The following is an 18,435-nucleotide window of genomic DNA, read 5'->3' as shown; positions in this document are numbered from 1 at the left end:
TTATCAACTGAATTTGTAAAAATATTTCTTATAGGAGTGATACTGACCTTTTCATTGGCAACTATTATACATATGTGAGGGTATGAGCATGAACATATTGAAAAGCTAAAAGTCATTTTAGGACTCAGAGGTTAGAGGTCACAGGTTAGGACGTTAAGGTGTCATCTATCATCTGTTTGACTGGCTGCTTGATTGACAGTTTTGGGGCATTAGAAGTGAGTTAAACACAGCTTTGGTAATAGTTATGGTGACCCTGAAGCTGGGGCAAATGTTTAAAAAATGTGGAAACAGAAATGTCTTTGCCAGTGCAGCATGTCTTGGTAGCTTTCAGGGTGAGGTTGGGCAGGGGAAATCAGTTTCATGTTTCATCTGACCTTAATTCTAGTCTCTGGGGACTTAGGTGATGTAAGGCAATTATGTTCCTACGCCACAATGTGTGCATGATGTAAGACACAGTTACGCTCTTGCTTTGGTGTCTGCACTGTAAAACATGTTTATATCAGATACCCTGCTAAGAAGAGTAGACATCATTTACAAGGTGAAAGCTGTCATCACCTTGAATTAAAGACACTTTAAATTTTAAATTTTCATTGTTAAAAATAACTCTTAACTGTTTAACTATGAATACAGACCAATTTATAGTTTCAGATAAATTCATTTATTTGAGATTTAAATACATTGCTGATGCCCCTACCTAACATTAAGCAGTGTGAATGTAAATACACAGCACTATAGTAAAATTATCCATGTATGCTTCAGTGTTGAGCTGGTCAAGATGGCCTCGGTGACGTAATGCAATACTGTGGATAGTGGAATGGAGAAAGAACTACCGGTGTGGCATGTCACCTTATACATTTTGGAGTTTTTCATATCCTTGACAGTATTTGGTACAAATTAGAGTCAGTGCAATTTACATCCAAGAAACACTCATACATAAAAAGATGTACTTTCACAAATAGTTGATTGGTGAAAATATGCAAAGACAGCTCTTCGTAAGTTGCTGAGTATTTCAGTTTTTTGACATTGGAGGTTTTCATTAGACTGCTGCCAAACAGCAGTGAGCTAGCCAAAAGTCTTTAGTAATGCATTTGAGTGAAGAAAGGAGGCAGACCTGTCAGTATCACCTGTTAAGTGGAAAATAAAAGCAATTCCAGTCCACCATTGTGAAATAAATATGCTGTGACTACTAGCACTGAATTTAGAGTTGTCAAACTGTTGGAAAAACTTTGGGGCAGCTGTACTGTCAGTTACTGTTCATATCTATCACTAGTCCAACAATAGTCTACATCCATGCCTTTTGTTTATGTGTGTGGACACATGTGTCTGTGTGTCTTTAAATCAATATAGTGTCACCTTGTCATTCCTGAAGCAGCCACTAAGACTGTTGTGTTTGTGTGTGTCTGTGCATGTAACAGTGTTGCCATCTCCATGTGTCCAAATTCCAGGAGGGCTTTTCTTTTAGTAGAGGGCGAGGCAGTGACCACAAATATACTGTATTACCCATTGTTGTTGCCACACATTGTTACAAAGAATCAAGTAATTTTTTTGTTTGCAAAAGCCAGAGAAACTCCTCAGAATATGTAACCATCTCTTTTCTTGTTTACATTTGTCTTCATCAGAATACATCTCATCTCTGACATCTCTTCAACAATCCTTTAGGTTTGGTAACCCTCGTGTTTGTGTGTGTTGGTGTCACTGTAATGTTGGTCTGACTTGTCGTACGTGAGGATATACTATACTGTACAACCATGTCAGTCTGTGTGTGTGTTGCTGGTCCAACAGGTCATTATCAACAGTGTCACCATGTCGGCAAGGCTCAAACATGGACATTACGACCACGCATACCACCACAAACAGAGCCAGTATGTGGTTAAAGAATACAGCAGGTACAGGATACCCTCTGATGCTAATTCTAACTGAAACATATACTAAAGCTTATACAGCACTTAGATAGTCCTAATGTTATTTCTAATGGTAATATTGTAACGGTAGTAAGCTTTGTCATTACTAAACCTGCAAATTCAGCCATGTAACCATTAATACAGCACATTCAGCAAAGCAAACCAGATTGAAAACCATAGGTTTTAAAACCTTAAGTTTTCAAGTTCAGACTAAAATTAGACTAAGATCAAGATCAGGCTAATCCAGAGAGAGACAAGTTAAACTAGAAAAGGGTTTTCACAAGGGATGTCCCAAGCTTGTCTTCAAAGTCAGTATCAGGGTTGATGAAAGCGTCTTTAACTGATCATTACTGGCTATATAAGCAAGACCTAACATCAGTCTTCTGTTGACGGTATCGTAGTGCTTTCTGGTTAGTCAGCAGTCAAAAACAACCCAACGCACTCTGTTAAAACACTTAAACGTATTTGCAATGCATGATGGTATCCATACTGACAGCCTGCATTAGTAAGCAGAGTGAGAAAAACAGCTCTGGATTTGCATTTGAACTTGAGCATTTTTTCACACATAAAATAGATGAAAACATTTAAGTTTTGAAGCAGGCTGCCTGGTTAGATGTCAGTGATAACATGCCAAAACTGGATTGCTTCACTAATTTTAATGTAGGCCTAATTAATTCTCTGCAAAGCTGTATTATGTAGCAAAAAATGAATATAGGATTGGGAATTAGTATGTGGAAAAATCAGGGTGAAAAATAAAAATAAAGAAAAAATCACAACATCCCTTGTTTTCCCTGTAACAAAATGGCAATTGTAACTCTTACAATTCAATTGTCCAACATTATGGGTAAAATATCTTTGACAGATTAACTGTCACACAATGAGTCACTGTGTGTGTACTTATGTATGTGTGTTTTTGAGTGTGTGTGGTTTGCTGTGTTTCATGTCTTCACTTACCACTTAAAAAAATCTTTTTCTTGCTGCTGCTTACTTCATCTTGCTTCTTTCTTGCTCTCTTTTTTTCTAATATGCAGCTAATCAGCACACTAAACTTACCTTCTTTTAAAACAAGGACTACTTGACAAATTTAACAAATGTTCAATGTCAAGTGTTGGATTGTTTTTACTAATGCAGTGGTAGTGATCCTGCTCGTATAGAGCTCATTTTGTCACTGATTTCCTTTCCCTTTCCTTTTTTTTTTTTTTTTTTAAAAAAAAAGCTCATGTTAATATGAAGCTTGTGTGTAATGTGTACTGAACAATGTCTGACTGATTTGCTGACCAAATATAAATGATCTATTGTTTGCTTAAAATGATAATTTTCTTTACGGACAACTAGCAATTCCAGCTATATTTACCAAACACAATGAATGTTTTTTCCTCTGTTTTAAATATGGTCATTACGAGGTATCTAAAGAGTGACTAAATATATGCAGTCTGTTCTTTTTCACATAGGCTTATCCACCCTCCTCTAGAGAGCAGCACAATAAAATTTACACATACTTGTTTTGTCAGTCAGGACTAACCGACAAATCTCACAGACTGTAAATAGCCATCATACCCCAACCTGGCATTCACTTGAACCACAAAACGTAAGACATTACTTCTGGTCTCATCTTCCTCTCTTAAAATACAACATTGTCCCTCCTACCCTATCTCATCACAGTGGCCGATCCCCACACCAACTGCTTTGTCTGTTACTGTTAGCTTTCAGGATACCCTAGACTTTCTGGACTGCAAGGCACACCCTTCTATTTGTTTGTGGCAGTGGTGTAATGACCTCTGGCCTGAGGGCTTTATAAACTACAGTGCTGAAGGACACAGAGCTTCCCACTTCTGGCTCTGTTTCTGCTGCTGGCAATCTCCAGCTCTCAGGCAACAGGCCAGATGGCAGCTCTGGGGCAGTCTCTCATGGGTTGGGCTCTCAATGGCATAGCTTGCTGAATATGGGATTTGGCTATGCGCAAAAATATTGAGTATAGCAGCAAATGAACAGGAGGGATATAGTGATTAATCATTGTCCTCTCCCTTGGTTCCCCTACCTTGGTTCTCAATGGGTCATGACAAAAATGTCTTTCCAAATGGTCAAAATTTGTTGTTCAGAGGGTTCTTACAACTTACAAAAGTAGGTGATGTTTGTAAGTTACATTTTTGTTTGTAGAGATATTAATAGCTTGATCACAATGTTTTTCATGCACAATGGTGCACAGACAGACGATAATAACCCCATCTAAAGCTAATTTGAGTCACTCTTTCAAACATAAATTACAATTGTCTCTTTCACAACAGTGCTCTCTGTGGTGCAAACCTTCCAGTGGGCACAAGCACAAACGGGGGCGTGTCATGTACACCATTACTGTAAGGCAAAATCCTGTGAAAAATCCTCTTTTAAAAAAGCTTTTTACTGTGATGCTTGAGACTTTCTGAAGTCAGCCATGTCAGCCCACTAATGACATTTCCTTTAAGCTGGTGTCTCTTCTCGCCTCATACAGGGATCAGAGGAGAGAGACTGTTGATAACCTGCTGTGTAAGGTCAGCTTCAGTCAGGGAGGATTTACTTTGATAAATCTCAAAGTGGAGGGTTCTTGGAAAATGTCCAGCAGTTTTTGCATGAACCAAGTTCACACCTTTTGTGTCTTATATTAGCGTCATGACAGGGGTTGAAAGCTTGGGGCTTCACTCCTTTAAGTTTACAAAACCTGTCAGATGGAAAAATCTGTGTGAAAAAGAACAACAGTTGTGATTTGTAATCCTAGTGCTGTTGGCACAAGGAAGGCACCGATCTCTAGCCTCATCACTTTTCAAGTCACTAACTTTGTGGATGCTCGGCCGGGATATGAGAGTCTTTACACACTGAAACACTTTATTTTTCCTCCCTCAAAAATCAGATAGTTCTCAAAAATGTATAAACAACAAAGTACAATGTGGACTTTGACTACAAATCATGTTAACACTGGCTACAGACTGCATGTAGCCTGCTCCACTTACTGTATCTTAGAGACAAAACAAACTACCAGACAGCTGAACACCAGAGTTACTTTGGAAGCTTGTTATTTTCTATTATTGTTGTGGAAGCAGCGCCAGCAGTGTAAATGTTTTTGGACACACCTTTATGTGAACATAATATCACATCTTAAATATTTTGGGTAAGTGTGACACAGCGTTACAATATGTGTGTAATAAGTACATGTTTAAAATCACATTTCTAGCAATTATCAATTATCAGCCTATGTTCGAGTGAAAATAGTTTTTAGGAATCTGTTATGTGGACTTAACTTACTGTCTGTCTTTAAGGTCTGAGGCGATGGAGGAAAGATATGAGCACAAAACAAAAGCTCACATCCAGGAAGTGGTAAGAATCTATGAATCTTCCCTATCCAGACTGTGAGTATTAAATTAAAATTATATTATTCATTTGTTTAATATTTATTGGTATTCTTGGTTGGCTGTCTAGGTGAGGACGAAGATGACGGAAAAATATGTGCGTGAGGAGCCCATGATCAGGGGACCAACTTTCTTGGTCAGACTCAGGTCTCACACAGTGTTTGAACACACTTCAATCAAACTCTTCTGTAGTGTTGAGGGCTTCCCCATGCCTATTGTAAAATGGTGAGTTTGAACTAAAAACTTTTTACCTTGTAATCTCATACCAAAATTGATAAAATATATTAATTAAAAGTAGAATTTTTGGTTAAATTCCTCAAAGCATCACGGTTACACAACTGTACAGTGTTTCATGAAGATAGGTTTGGGCTTTCATCTCTCTTAGATATGATATACTTGATCTTAGTAATAATGATTAAAAAAAAAGTGGCTGGTGAGCTTATATTTTCCTCTCCTTTAGGTTTAAAGATGGTGTGATCTTGGACATATCCTCTGGAAAGTACCTGACTGAAGACAAAGGTGGAGTCCATACTCTGGAGATTCCAAGGTACAATAAATCCAAACAGATTTCAGAATTATTTAAAATTAATTCAAAATGTAATCTAAACAATTCAGCTTTCAAACCTTTAAAACAAAGGTTTGGTAAAAGTTTAATGCACCTACCCTGAAATTCTTTGATTCTTTGAACTAATCCTGTTTGTAATTCATGATTCACTGCTCCACATAACTATTCCTGACAAAACAGATCAGAAAGAGCATTTTCTCTTGCCCATTTGGACCACTGACTGGCCAATCATCTGCCCCAAGACTACATCATGAATAATTGTAATAGAGTAATAACGTCAGAATCAACTGACTGTGTGGGGACAAGAGCTTATCCTACTTTTCCTTCAGTCTTAGGAAGCTCAGCTGTTCAAGTGCTGACCTCAGTGCTACGTGATACTCCAGGATTCTTCCAGTCATCACTCCCTCCTCAGATCCAATCACCTTTAGCTTTTTCTGTCTGATAGTTACATACAGTTCAGCCAACAGCCAAGTTCACTCCATTTACTCCTTGTAGAAAAATACTCCTAAATAATCATTAGCTTTCTAAGAGGTGAATAATCTGAAAGTAGGATTAACTGACTAACTGAGATTATTTTATCAGCCAAAAAAATGGTCTACTGTTAGACTGTTCATTCACACTGAATAGTAAGTGTTTAAGCTTAAAATATAGCAAAATGGTCAGAATGACTGCTACCATGAAAGGATTGGGATGGTATTCAAGTTTTAAAAATAGGCTGTAATACCTTTAGCCTCGAAGCCTTAGAGGACCAATCTTTGAATTTCAAATTACCAGCAGTTTGTGGTAATTTAGCACCAGGCTCATGGCAGAGAAAGAAAATGCAGAATCCCTACCCCCAACCTCTCAGTCCTACTGTAGATCATTACATCATGATCCCCCCCCCCCCCCCACACACACACACACATACAGTTGTGTTTACATCACTTCAGAGGACATTACATTGACTTACGTTCATTTTGTGGAGATTTATCCTAACCTTATCCATAATCACCACATGCCTAACCCTAACCCTTACCCTAATCTTAACATAATCCTAAACTTACCTTAACTTTAAACCAAGTCTTTACCCTAAAATTGATGACTTACATTAAGGGGATTTGCTTTCTGTACTCATTAGGGTACACATTTCTGTGCTTTTTTGAGTATTTACTGAATGCTATTATTATTCAGAGCAAGACCACTTTTGCTGCTTTCTCCTCAGCTCCCTGCTTGCTGTAGTCACTTCTACCAATAACGTCCTCCTCCTATGACTACATCAGCTTGCACATTCTGTGCAGGTTGTAAATCCCATGTCAGAAGACACTGGTGTAATTTGAGGTTGTGGAAAAGTTGGTGAGAGTGAGATATAAGGAGGGACAGAAAAAGAAAAGAGACTGGAGGATAAAGAGAGAATGAAGGAAGAAAGAGATTCAACTCAGAGGTTGATGTTGTTCTTCAAGCCATGAAGGTGTGGAATGCAACAACTGTAAGACTGAACATGGCTTTGACCTCTGAAGCAGCCCTCTTGAGCCTCTTCAGCTGGTTTATATTTGACACAAGGGGTTAGCGGCAGTCCTGCCATTTGGTGTATGCCAGTTGATATAACCACCACAACATATGTACATAATTGTACATGATCAGGCTATTGTACTTTAATTTAACATCCCACTGTAATTGTGTTTACATTTTTTCTTCCATTTGAAGAACCAATGTGTAGTTTTCGAGGAGGTGCTTGTCAGCTACGTCAAATTATGGCATGCATGTTGCAGCCGCAGATTTGAATGTAAAAGATGGGTTTTTGTGAAAAGGTCTTGCAAACTGGACTAACTATGATTGAAGAGACTTGTAATTTATACACACAGAAGACAGGATTATGACATATGTTTATAATGCCAGATCTTGTATAAGCATTACCTCATCGATCCAGAATATGTCAGGCAGGATCAGTATGTAAATATGGCTCACAGAAACAACCAGGGCTTTTCTTTTAAATGGCATTGAACCTTAGATGAGTGACCCATGGTTTTGTTTACACTCTAATCTGTAAAATATTTTAAGAAAGCCTTTGATCAAAATACAATGAGTATCGGAGAATCCTAATAGTCACATTGACATTGAGTATTTGTGTTTTATTGTATTTTTTATAGATGCTCAACTGATGATACAGCCCAGTACACTGCTATGGCTGGTAACCTCCATGGACAGGCCTCTAGTCAGGCCTCCATTATTGTCAAGAGTAAGTCCGTCTATTTGATTACTTTGTTTCTTCTAACTTGTAATATCAATGGCAAGAGGGTCTTTGGGCTTTATAAAAGTCTTGAAATACCTAAAGTTGTGGTTTTAAAAATGATTAAATCCTGTTATTCAAGGTCAGAGAGGACAGATGTCATGTTTTCAAATGAACAGTAGCTGCACTTTGCTCTTAAATTAAGGTCCCAAGTGCTTCACTAAACAATGCATTTTCTGTGCACAGTACATTTAGTGGCAACTCCCTTAAACACTTCAATTATATTAGTAACAGTTCTAACAGCTCTAGTGAGTGTTCAATTCACAATATCTGGAGTTTCAATGATCATATGCCATCACATTTAGCTGAGGCACTTTTGTCTATAACTGCACATTTTAGGCTGTCATTTTCCATTACTGTCATCCATTACTATCTACCTGTTCATCTACTTATTCACCAATTATTTATAATGATAATGATGCTGATAATGGTGAACTTTTTGAATGTTTGTTTCTTTAATCATGTAGGGTTCAAGCATGAGGAGGAGTCCTGTCCATATGCATGGCTGCCTTACACAAGTAAGCATCACAATTAACTTGAGGGATCTGCACTTTTAGGCTGTAAAATGTATCTTTTCATAGTGTGTTAAATGACAAGATGCTCTTGTTCATATTCCTGTCTCTTTGTCATTGTCTTTTTCTTTCTTCCCCTTGTTTCCCAGCCGCCATGCTTCCTAAGATCCATTACACTAAAATCCGCATTACCTTTGTGGAGAAGTTTGGCCCAGTGTTTGCTACTGAAGGAGGATCTGCCACTCTGTCTGCTACCATGATCCTGGACCCCAACCTGGCCAACCTGCAGCCTGAGGCACAGTGGTATAGAGATGGTAATTGCTATAAAGTGGCATTTTATGATAAAGTAATTACTTTATAATGGCTAGTAATAAGTACTGCCTGCCACTGTGGCTACCAAACCCAATCTAGGCGACTTGCAGCCAGAGGCACAGCAGTGGAAAAATGGGAACATGTTACGGACACTATTTTTATTGCCCTTTAATTATACTGAGAGTAGTTAAACAGACTGATTAATGAATAGTATACTTTGCTATGTCGTTGACTGCCACAAAGTATAAAAACTCTTTGTAATAGGTTAATTTTTTTTTGCAAATTACAATCCTCAGTCAAGCCATGTTTATTATTTCTACACAATATGTAGAATGCAGATATAAGAATTATGCAAGAAAATGACACTGAATTCAGGATCCTGTAACTCTTTGTCTCATTTCCAGATACTCGTTTGCATGATTCTAAATGGGTGAAGATTGAAACTGGCAGAGGATTCACCAAATTGACTCTTCCTAACCTCTACAAAGATGATGAAGGCCTGTACAAAATTCGCATGGTTACCAAAGGAGGCACTGCAGAACATAGTGCATTTGTCTCTGTTGCAGGTGAGAAGTAGATAACTTGAAATCAAACCATCCATGTTTTTTATTTCATTGTTATTGTTTTGTCCACATTATGCTTTTCAATTTCAACATGTTTCCATATTTATAATACTATTTTTAAATATATATTTGTTACTTGCAGTATGATTACTAAAACAATGTCACTGTGTCACTTCTTGTATAGATGGTCCTCCTCCAGTCCCTAATGCACCTGGTGCTCCTATGGACATGAAGGTCCATGATGCCAATAGAGACTATGTCATCGTGTCATGGAAGCCTCCTAATACCACCACAGAGGGTCCAATCCTGGGATACTTTGTTGATAAGTAGGAGTTACTGATAAACACCATAAATAGATAAACAGACCAACAGAAAGACAAACAGATTACTGTAAGTCATCAGATAAAGTTGGCTTTCCTTTATCTGTACAAAAAAGAGGTTATTGTCGTTGGTACAGGCAATCCTTCCATTTTCTCAAATCATAACTCCTTTATCCCTCAATTCGTGTCAAGATTTTCTCTAAGAACTTTACAGCTAAGCAAAACTTTTTGGGATTTATTTTGTACATTACATTTTTAACCAATACAATCTTAAACACACTTGGCTCCGTATGTAACAACATTATTAATGTATAGTGGCCTAAACAAAACATCCTTTACTAGCCATCACTGTTTTTATTTATTATTTATTTATTTCCTACTTTTGTAATTTTTGCCAAACACCATAGTGAACAACCATAGTAGCAACTTCTGTTGATGTACTTAGTTATACTGTATAACTATGGGCATCAACAATTACAAGTCACTGTATTTTCATGCATCGATCATGATCATGATCACTATAATATTCAAATTAACTACGTTTTCTCAAAATATTGTTGTCTGAGTTCCTCCATTATGCATGTGCTGCCAGACAGGTTGTTGTAGTTATCAAAACGTAAACTTGCTAAAATTAAACTTTTAAATAATACCTGTAAATATCAGCAATATTTTATTAATATACACCTAGGTATATCTTTAGTTTTTCTATACGCTTTTCTTTCCTCAACTCTTCTCCTTTTCCTTCTCTTTTCATCTTCATTTTTAGATGTGAGGTTGGAACAGAAAACTGGACTCAATGCAATGATCACCCCATAAAGATCTGTAAATACCCAGTGGCTGGACTGTTTGAGGGACACTCCTACTACTTCAGAGTCAGAGCTGTCAACTCCCATGGAATCAGCAAACCATCCCGCATGTCTGATCCCATTGCTGCACTGGACCCTACTGAGTTTGAAAGGCTCCATGGTGAGTTTATCTTGATTAGTATAGAGAAATGTCGTCCTTGCCTTTTTACGTTACATAGTTCTGAAGACTTGATAAATGTATGCTATAGTCAGTGAAATACCCATGATTTCTCACATTATCAGATCAATAAATATCTGGTTTGCTATTTTCTTTCACTGACTGAACACAAAAGCCGGTTCGTGAATGTTTACACAAATTCTTCAAAACAGCCACTGCTCAGTATAGTTACTAGTAGTTAATATTTCCAAGAAAAAAACAAATCATTGGCTCACAGAACGGATGCACAGGAAGTTTTGTTGCTTGTTAGGCTTAATTGAATCATCACTTTCATTCTACTCACTATAAATTCTGGTGGTTTACATTTTTTTATTTGTAAGTTTTAGGGGTCATTTTATATAGCATCCCAAGGAATTTATTACATGTCTAACAACTTTACCTTATTGAGCAAACTGCTCTATGAGACTGTGCTACATGTAAGGGAAGTTGTACATTTGTTTTATGTTTAAATGATGTGCTGTCCTTGGTCAGTGCGATTAAAGTGAAGTGGAATTTGTTTACATAACATGATCAAGAATAATATTAGCATGCTTGTGTGCTGGTTTGAGCCACAGATTAAGAACATAAGAACTACATTTATCCAGATTTCTATCTGAACTATGAATTAACTTCCAACATCAACCTTAAGCAAACTGATGATCATGTTTTTTCTCTTGCTGCAGCCAAAAAACTTGGAGGAAAACTGGATGTTGTGTCTCACCATGATGAGGTTGAAGGTGGGTTTTTAATCAAAATTAACACATCTATGTATTACTATATATATCTATAATATTCTTGTTGTATATTACTGCATAGAGCAGGAGGGAAAAAAGTGGGTGTCTGACAGTGCATGCGTGTGACTGTATTTAATCATCTCTGTGTCGATTTGTTTGTGATTCTGTGTAGTTGACGGAAAGCCTCCAGCTCCTCCATCAGGAATGTATGCCCCAGAAACAGACAGGACATATGTTGTTCTGACCTGGAAAGCCCCTCATTATCACAGCAAGGCTCCCATGTGGTACTACATAGAGAAGGTAAGACAAAGGTCACCAAAGCTGCTTTGACTACGCCACTAGACCTACTACTTGTACTGTATGTACACCTCACCTGGAATTTAAGAATGCATATTCTTCTGTGTTTAAAAGCCCCTGCCTACAGTATAGCTCCAGGGTAGTTCAAAATCAAAAGGTAATAGGCTACCGCTGTGTGTGTTGTGTGCAAATTTGTTATACTCCTCTCTCTTCTTGGAAGCCTAGAAATGGATAAACAAGATTGCATAATCAGAGGCACATTAGAATGGATTACACAAAATACATTAAATGTGTGTACGATACCACCACTTTTCTGTACAGTGTCGTATATGGTCCAATATTCGTTTGATTTCTAAAACTACATTACATGGTTTTTGTAGAACTCCTCAATTATGGTATCAAAGAAACAAGACCAAAAGTGACAAATTCAGATTATTAATAGAGCTAATATCCTCATATTATGCAAACTACTCTCGTGACAAAAGTTAAACCTGACAGTATACACTACTACCTCAATACTGTAGAATATGATGAATATGTAGAATCAGTTTTTCTTGTGCAATTTGCTGATTGACTTGTCAGATGACTAATGACTACATTGATGAGAAGAATCTCAAGAACTACTTGAGATCTTCAAGCAACCCAGGCTAATATGTAGCACAGAATATCATTGTGTGTGTAGATTTACCAGTAGTCATGCTTCACTTGTCTCTCTCTCTGTCCCCACAGACCATGGCAGACAGCGATGCGTGGCACCGTGTGAACACTCAGGTCCCTATTCGTTCCCCCCGTTATGCTGTCTTTGACCTGGCAGAGGGCACACAGTACAAGTTTAGAGTTTTGTCTGCCAATATGTTTGGAACCAGTGAGCCGTCAGAACCAACTGGACCTATTGAAACTCAGGAACTCAAAGGTCTAGTTCTGTCATTTTGTTTTGATCAATATCCATTGTCATTGTTGTAATTTACTGGTAACGGTTATTGCAACTTTTTTGGTCGTCCTCAGGTGTACCATCGGCTCCTGGTCAGGTGATTGCAACCACAGAAACAGACACCTCTGTCCTCATCCAGTGGACTCCACCAAAGGAACCCAACAAGTTGATTGGCTACTACATTGACCAGTGTGTGAAGGGGTCCAAAGACTGGATGTCAGCCAACCACAAACCCCACAAGAGCACAAGGTGTTTTTTACCAGACAAAAATCCCAGAAATGTGTCTCTTTGATTGTGGGTTACAGCATAGCTGGAGGTGATGTTTAATTGTATGTTATTCTGTCTCTTCAGTTTTGTGGTTAGTGGTCTGACCAAAGGAGAAACCTACGTGTTCCGTGTCCAGGCTATCAATGAGATTGGTCTTAGTGATGAGTCCCAGGAGTCTGCACCTCTGACTGTCAAGGCTGCCCTCAGTCAGTATTAACATATTTATGATGATTATTATTATTTTTTACTTAGTGCTGGATTGTGATGGTCATTTTGATGGAAGTTTTATTGTTGAGATTATAAGTGTTAATTTTAGTTCTTTCTTTTCAGCCCACCCTTCTGCTCCTTATGACGTCGCATTGCTGAACTGTGACGGACATTCAATGGTTCTGAACTGGAAGAAGCCTCTTCACAACGGAGGTGCACATATTAAGGAATATTATGTGGACAAGAGACGTAGTGGAACATCTGTGTGGAGGGAGATTAATATCCCACCAGTCAAAGAAAGACTTTATAAGGTAATGTCTGTGTTTAACATTATTTTTTCTTTACCCAATCATTCCTACTCACAAGAGCCAATCCCAGGGCGAACACGGACAGTCATTCATACTGCTGTGAGAACCACTGTCACACTCTTTCAGACCATCTAGGTTGGGAACACCTGTCTCAGTCAGATTTCTAATGGTTAAGAAAATGTTTAAATGTTGGATACAAACATACATACACCTGAACTTCAGCTGGAAAACTTTTAGCACTAATGTAAAGTATAAGCAGTCCTGACATATGATACCATAATGAAAGATACAATCAACTTGTGTGAACTTAAGAGCTGAGAGTGGCTTTCCTTTTTTTTGGATAATAGTGCCATGGTAACATTATCATTGACAGGTAGAGGGCTTGACAGAGGGAGCAGTCTATCAGTTCCAAGTGTATGCAGCCAACCTTGCTGGCCTTGGACCAGCTTCCAAACACTCAGCCGACTTCACCTGTGAGGCCTGGACTATGCCTGAACCAGGTTCGTAACTGTCCTCTTCTGACCAACTTGGTCACTGTCATTAACAGACTTCGATATTTGCCCTCAAAAATGTGAAGCCTATACAGTAAGATATGACCATCATACTAATGGCTGCCAAACATCCTTGATATTTAAGTGTATGTGTATGTATTTATGTATGTGCATATGTATGCTGTATTATCTTCACCTATGTTTAATTTACATAATCACATTAAATTGTTGTAATTAGTTTTTTTCCTGTGGACCCCAGGAAGATTAGCTGTTGTGCTGTTAACAGCTAGCAGGCATCCAAATAAATATACAAATAAACACATTAAGATGAAGGGAATGAATGTAGTCATTTAAATGTTCACATAAGCACTAATGTAAATTTGTGATTGTGTCTCCTTTCCTCCTGTTCTGCGTGTCCTTTAGGCCCTGCCTATGACCTGACTTTCTGTGAAGTGAGAGATCATTCGCTGGTGGTTGAATGGCAAAAGCCTGTCTATACTGGTTCTGGACCAGTCACTGGTTACCATGTTGAGTATGCTAAGAAGGGCACTTCTGATTGGACTACAGCCAATGAGAAAGCAGTCAGTCACCGCTTCTTCAAGGTGAGGGCACCTTTAATATGTTATTGGGGTTCATATGAGGATTACCGGAATGATTATTTATTTATCAGACACAAAGTGGGAAAAAACTTCTTGGCAACTTCTAAAATAATTGTTAATTACAGAATCTATTCCACAATTAAGTAGATAGATTTACTGTGTAAAATTGTAAAATTATTGTAGAGAAAGAGGATGGTGGTGTTTAATGTCAACACTCCTAGAAAAATGTGGATCCTGTTGTCCTCTGGACACTAAACTGTACACTTCTAGTGGTAATATCTTCAGCACTGTGTTCCTGCTTTCTATGGGCCCCTGGTTGCTACAATATTGTTTAATTTCAAGCTTCTGTACCAGTGCACTATGCTTTATTCACCCTAATGTACAATACTGTGATATCTTGGGAACAGTCAACTGTGTGACATTGACATCTAGTGGATAAATTCAACAATTACTGGGTTGAGTACAGTACAAAAAAGCTACAGGTAAATAAGACGGTAGATGGACATATTTGGTTTTAGAATGGAAATGTTTTGTTCTTTTTAATTACACAGTAGCAGTGAATAGGTGACCCGTCTCATTTGTGATACTCGTGAGGCAATGAACAAAAAACATTATATGTATTTGACTAATGTATTTGACTGATTACTATAATGCAAAGTGGTATTCAGTGGTCTAGTAAAACATTGGTTACAAAACAGTACAGGCAAACTGAGTGAATAAAAAGAAGGTTAAGTGATTTATTACCAAAAACAAATAAATAATAATAATTGGACTGGGTTCTAGCTGTTGCTGTTTACTAGCTGCAGTAGCTGATGGATCTCAGCATTGACAGTCGCTGTTACCATTACATCTGCCCATAACAATCAAGCGAATTACCTCCAACAGTTGCTGATGTTGTGTAAAACTGTACTGTTATGATGTTAAAATCACAATCTCGGTTTCTGTTAAATTTGCCAAAACTGATGATTAACACCTGTGTACCAACTATTATTATTTCTCCTCCTTTCACTAAAACTTGGTTGTTTCCTTGTCTGTTTGTTTCCTAGGTAACAGGTCTGGAGGAGGGCACTAGCTATAATTTCCGTGTACGTCCCGTCAATGATGCAGGAGCGGGTATGGCCTCAATGCCCTCTGACCCCGTGACTGCCAAGGCTGTGTCAGGTAACATTTAGTCACAGACAGAAGGAGATAATTAAGTTAACATATTCTATTTCTGAAAAAAAGCCTTTTCCAAGCATCTCTTTGTATTTTAAAGTGATTCAACAACAACAACAACGACATCAACAACACATGCTTTGTTTGATGCATTTTCTTTGAAAGAGGTGGACGCAAGATAAAGGAGAAGTGGGGAGAGGACAAATATAATATAAAACCCACTGATATTTAAAATCTACGGACAACTTGTTCCATGTGCCATTTATATAGAATTATATGGGTGCAGTTTGAAAATGATCACGTTGTGTGTTTGTCTCTGTGTATTCAAGGTTCCCAGGAAGTGTCCTGCGTGGTGGATAAGAAGTCAGGTGACATTGTTCTGTCGTTCGAGTCCTGCCAAATGAGTGAGGGTTCTCACTTCATTTGGAAGAAAGATTATAAAGAAATCACAGATTTCTCCAAAGGAGTAGAGATTAAGACTGAAGGCAGCCAGTAAGACCACACACACACACACACACACACACACACATGCACACACACAACCATGCAAATCTTTGTGTTTGCACATACAAACTGTAAAAAATGCATTTTGAAATCTTAAATGTGAAACATCTCTCTGTTTTTATCTGTCTGTCTGTGTCTCTTTCATGCCCTGTATTGTAGTTCTAAGCTGATCTTTAAGAACCCAGATAAAGAAGACTTTGGGACGTTCTCTGTTGCCGTCTCCAACACAGCAGGAGTTTCATCCAGCTATTCAATCTCTTCTGAAGGTACGCTTTATCTATCACTGTCTATGTGTGGCTCTGGTGTTCAGCCAACTAGCCAAACCCCAAAATATACAAAAATCTGATACCAATAACTGATTTAAAATTCACTCTGTAACTGAAACTAATGCAATCTTATTACATCTCATTTCAGTTCACACACATATCATTTGAATCATTTGAATATTTATCTTGTTCATCTTGTCAGCATTTACATTACATTAGACATTTGTTTCATTCATATGTTAAAAGCAGTAACATCCAAATGTCTTTCAGATCTTGATCATGAAAGATTGAGCAGCTGTACTGCAACATCCAGTTGTTCAAGGACTTAAATAAAATTCAAAAGGAAAATATGTATTGGAGAACTGAGGCGCCGTGTGGATGAAATAAAGATGAAAGCAATGAGACTGCTTAAAAATGACCACACTGGCATGTAGGCAAGAAATGATTTCATTACACATCTGATGAATAATAGCAGGGCACACTGCTCACATTATTTCCCCAAGCTTGGGGCAGTGTTTGTGTTTTAACAACACATCTTCATAGCAAGGGCTTTCTGTCCAAAAGTTTACACAATATTTTTCTTGCTATTGCACCACTATGCTACCAGGCTATAATATGTTATTCAGTGTGCCTTACACTGATTGCTTCCCATTTGGCCTACAGTTTTTTTCAGCCTAATTTACAATAACCTGCAAGCTTACATGGTTCCATTTATTCCACTTAGATCACAGCTAGTTGGGAAGCCTCTGTTAATATGAATTACTAACTCTTAATGCAGTTTGTTTAGAGGAGTTTCAGAATGGACCTTTGATTCTAGTTTCAGGCTTTGAAAAACACAGAGCCACAATGTATCGTCTTCCCTGTGGCTATACATTATTCACTTGAATTTTTCATGTTTATCTGCCTCATTCTTGTTCACTTAAAGTACTGACTTGTCCATCTCCACATAGCTTTATTACTTGAAGCACCCTGTCATGTGTGAGTGAATATATTACATTTATGTATAAAGTTTAGCATGTATTTTAATTACTTGTTCGTGCCCACAGCTGAATGATTTCAATAAGTTGTCTCTGTGTTTCAGAGTTGGAAAAGATGCTGGCACTCAGCTTTGATATCAGACACCCAAGTAGGTACCTCTGGCTGACTCTTTCGATCTCTCATAATCTCTCTCTTTGCCCCTTTTAATCTCTCTTCCTTTACACTTTTTCTGTGCTTCGTCTTTAATCTGTCTTACCTACTCTATTTTTCTGTTTCTCTTTTCCGCGCCATTGCTTTCCTTTGTTATGACTCTCTTTGAACCCTTTGAGCATATTTCTCTTTTTATTTGATCCAAAAAAACATCTTACCTGCTTTTGCATCACCTGCTTAACCACTATTCACCACTCCTGTTCTTTTGCTTCCCATCTGACTCTTGCCCTTTTTCTCCTCTCCTCTCCTCTCCTCTCCTCTCCTCTCCTCTCCTCTCTCCTCTCCTCTCCTCTCCTCTCCTCTCCTCTCTCCTCTCCTCTCCTCTCCTCTCCTCTCCTCTCCTCTCCTCTCCTCCCCCAAATAAAGTAAGAACAATTTGAATAAGTAATTAGTAAAATTTAATGATGTTTTTGAACCCTTCTCTCTGCTTCTTACCTCTAGTCATCCCACTGAAGTCAGAGTTGGCCTATAAGATTTTGGAGAGAGGCAGAATGAGGTTCTGGCTGCAGGCAGAGGAGATTTCTTCCAATGTCACCTACAAATTCTTTGCCAACAACAAGGAACTGTCTGGAGCTGATGTAAGATATACTATAGTTTTATGGACAGCGAGACTAAATATTGAAAAATGGTTTCTGCCTTCAAGCTGTCTACGATGTATATTGATAAT

General features: G+C 38.0%; 1 protein-coding gene across 1 annotated transcript in view; it reads left to right on the top strand.

Annotated features, from left to right (window-relative positions):
• The window catches only part of myom2b (myomesin 2b), a 31,417-nt gene that overhangs the window by 1,153 nt on the left and 11,829 nt on the right, over nucleotides 1-18,435 (top strand). Inside the window, exons 2-25 of the mRNA XM_042421980.1 lie at nucleotides 1,620-1,659; nucleotides 1,783-1,886; nucleotides 5,192-5,249; nucleotides 5,352-5,506; nucleotides 5,742-5,828; nucleotides 7,973-8,061; nucleotides 8,580-8,630; nucleotides 8,774-8,938; nucleotides 9,341-9,502; nucleotides 9,684-9,825; nucleotides 10,586-10,785; nucleotides 11,505-11,558; nucleotides 11,728-11,855; nucleotides 12,582-12,765; nucleotides 12,858-13,032; nucleotides 13,135-13,256; nucleotides 13,381-13,568; nucleotides 13,939-14,065; nucleotides 14,480-14,658; nucleotides 15,702-15,816; nucleotides 16,140-16,302; nucleotides 16,474-16,580; nucleotides 17,662-17,706; nucleotides 18,210-18,346. Coding sequence (XP_042277914.1) covers nucleotides 1,804-1,886; nucleotides 5,192-5,249; nucleotides 5,352-5,506; nucleotides 5,742-5,828; nucleotides 7,973-8,061; nucleotides 8,580-8,630; nucleotides 8,774-8,938; nucleotides 9,341-9,502; nucleotides 9,684-9,825; nucleotides 10,586-10,785; nucleotides 11,505-11,558; nucleotides 11,728-11,855; nucleotides 12,582-12,765; nucleotides 12,858-13,032; nucleotides 13,135-13,256; nucleotides 13,381-13,568; nucleotides 13,939-14,065; nucleotides 14,480-14,658; nucleotides 15,702-15,816; nucleotides 16,140-16,302; nucleotides 16,474-16,580; nucleotides 17,662-17,706; nucleotides 18,210-18,346 — 2,916 coding nt within the window. The 5' untranslated portion in view covers nucleotides 1,620-1,659; nucleotides 1,783-1,803. The remainder of the gene's footprint in view (nucleotides 1-1,619; nucleotides 1,660-1,782; nucleotides 1,887-5,191; nucleotides 5,250-5,351; nucleotides 5,507-5,741; nucleotides 5,829-7,972; nucleotides 8,062-8,579; nucleotides 8,631-8,773; nucleotides 8,939-9,340; nucleotides 9,503-9,683; nucleotides 9,826-10,585; nucleotides 10,786-11,504; nucleotides 11,559-11,727; nucleotides 11,856-12,581; nucleotides 12,766-12,857; nucleotides 13,033-13,134; nucleotides 13,257-13,380; nucleotides 13,569-13,938; nucleotides 14,066-14,479; nucleotides 14,659-15,701; nucleotides 15,817-16,139; nucleotides 16,303-16,473; nucleotides 16,581-17,661; nucleotides 17,707-18,209; nucleotides 18,347-18,435) is intronic.

The sequence above is a fragment of the Thunnus maccoyii genome, chromosome 1 (genome assembly GCF_910596095.1).
Source record: "Thunnus maccoyii chromosome 1, fThuMac1.1, whole genome shotgun sequence".
Lineage (NCBI taxonomy): Eukaryota > Metazoa > Chordata > Actinopteri > Scombriformes > Scombridae > Thunnus > Thunnus maccoyii.
The sequence above is the reverse complement of the archived record's forward strand: the minus strand, read 5'-3'. Positions and strand labels throughout refer to the sequence as shown.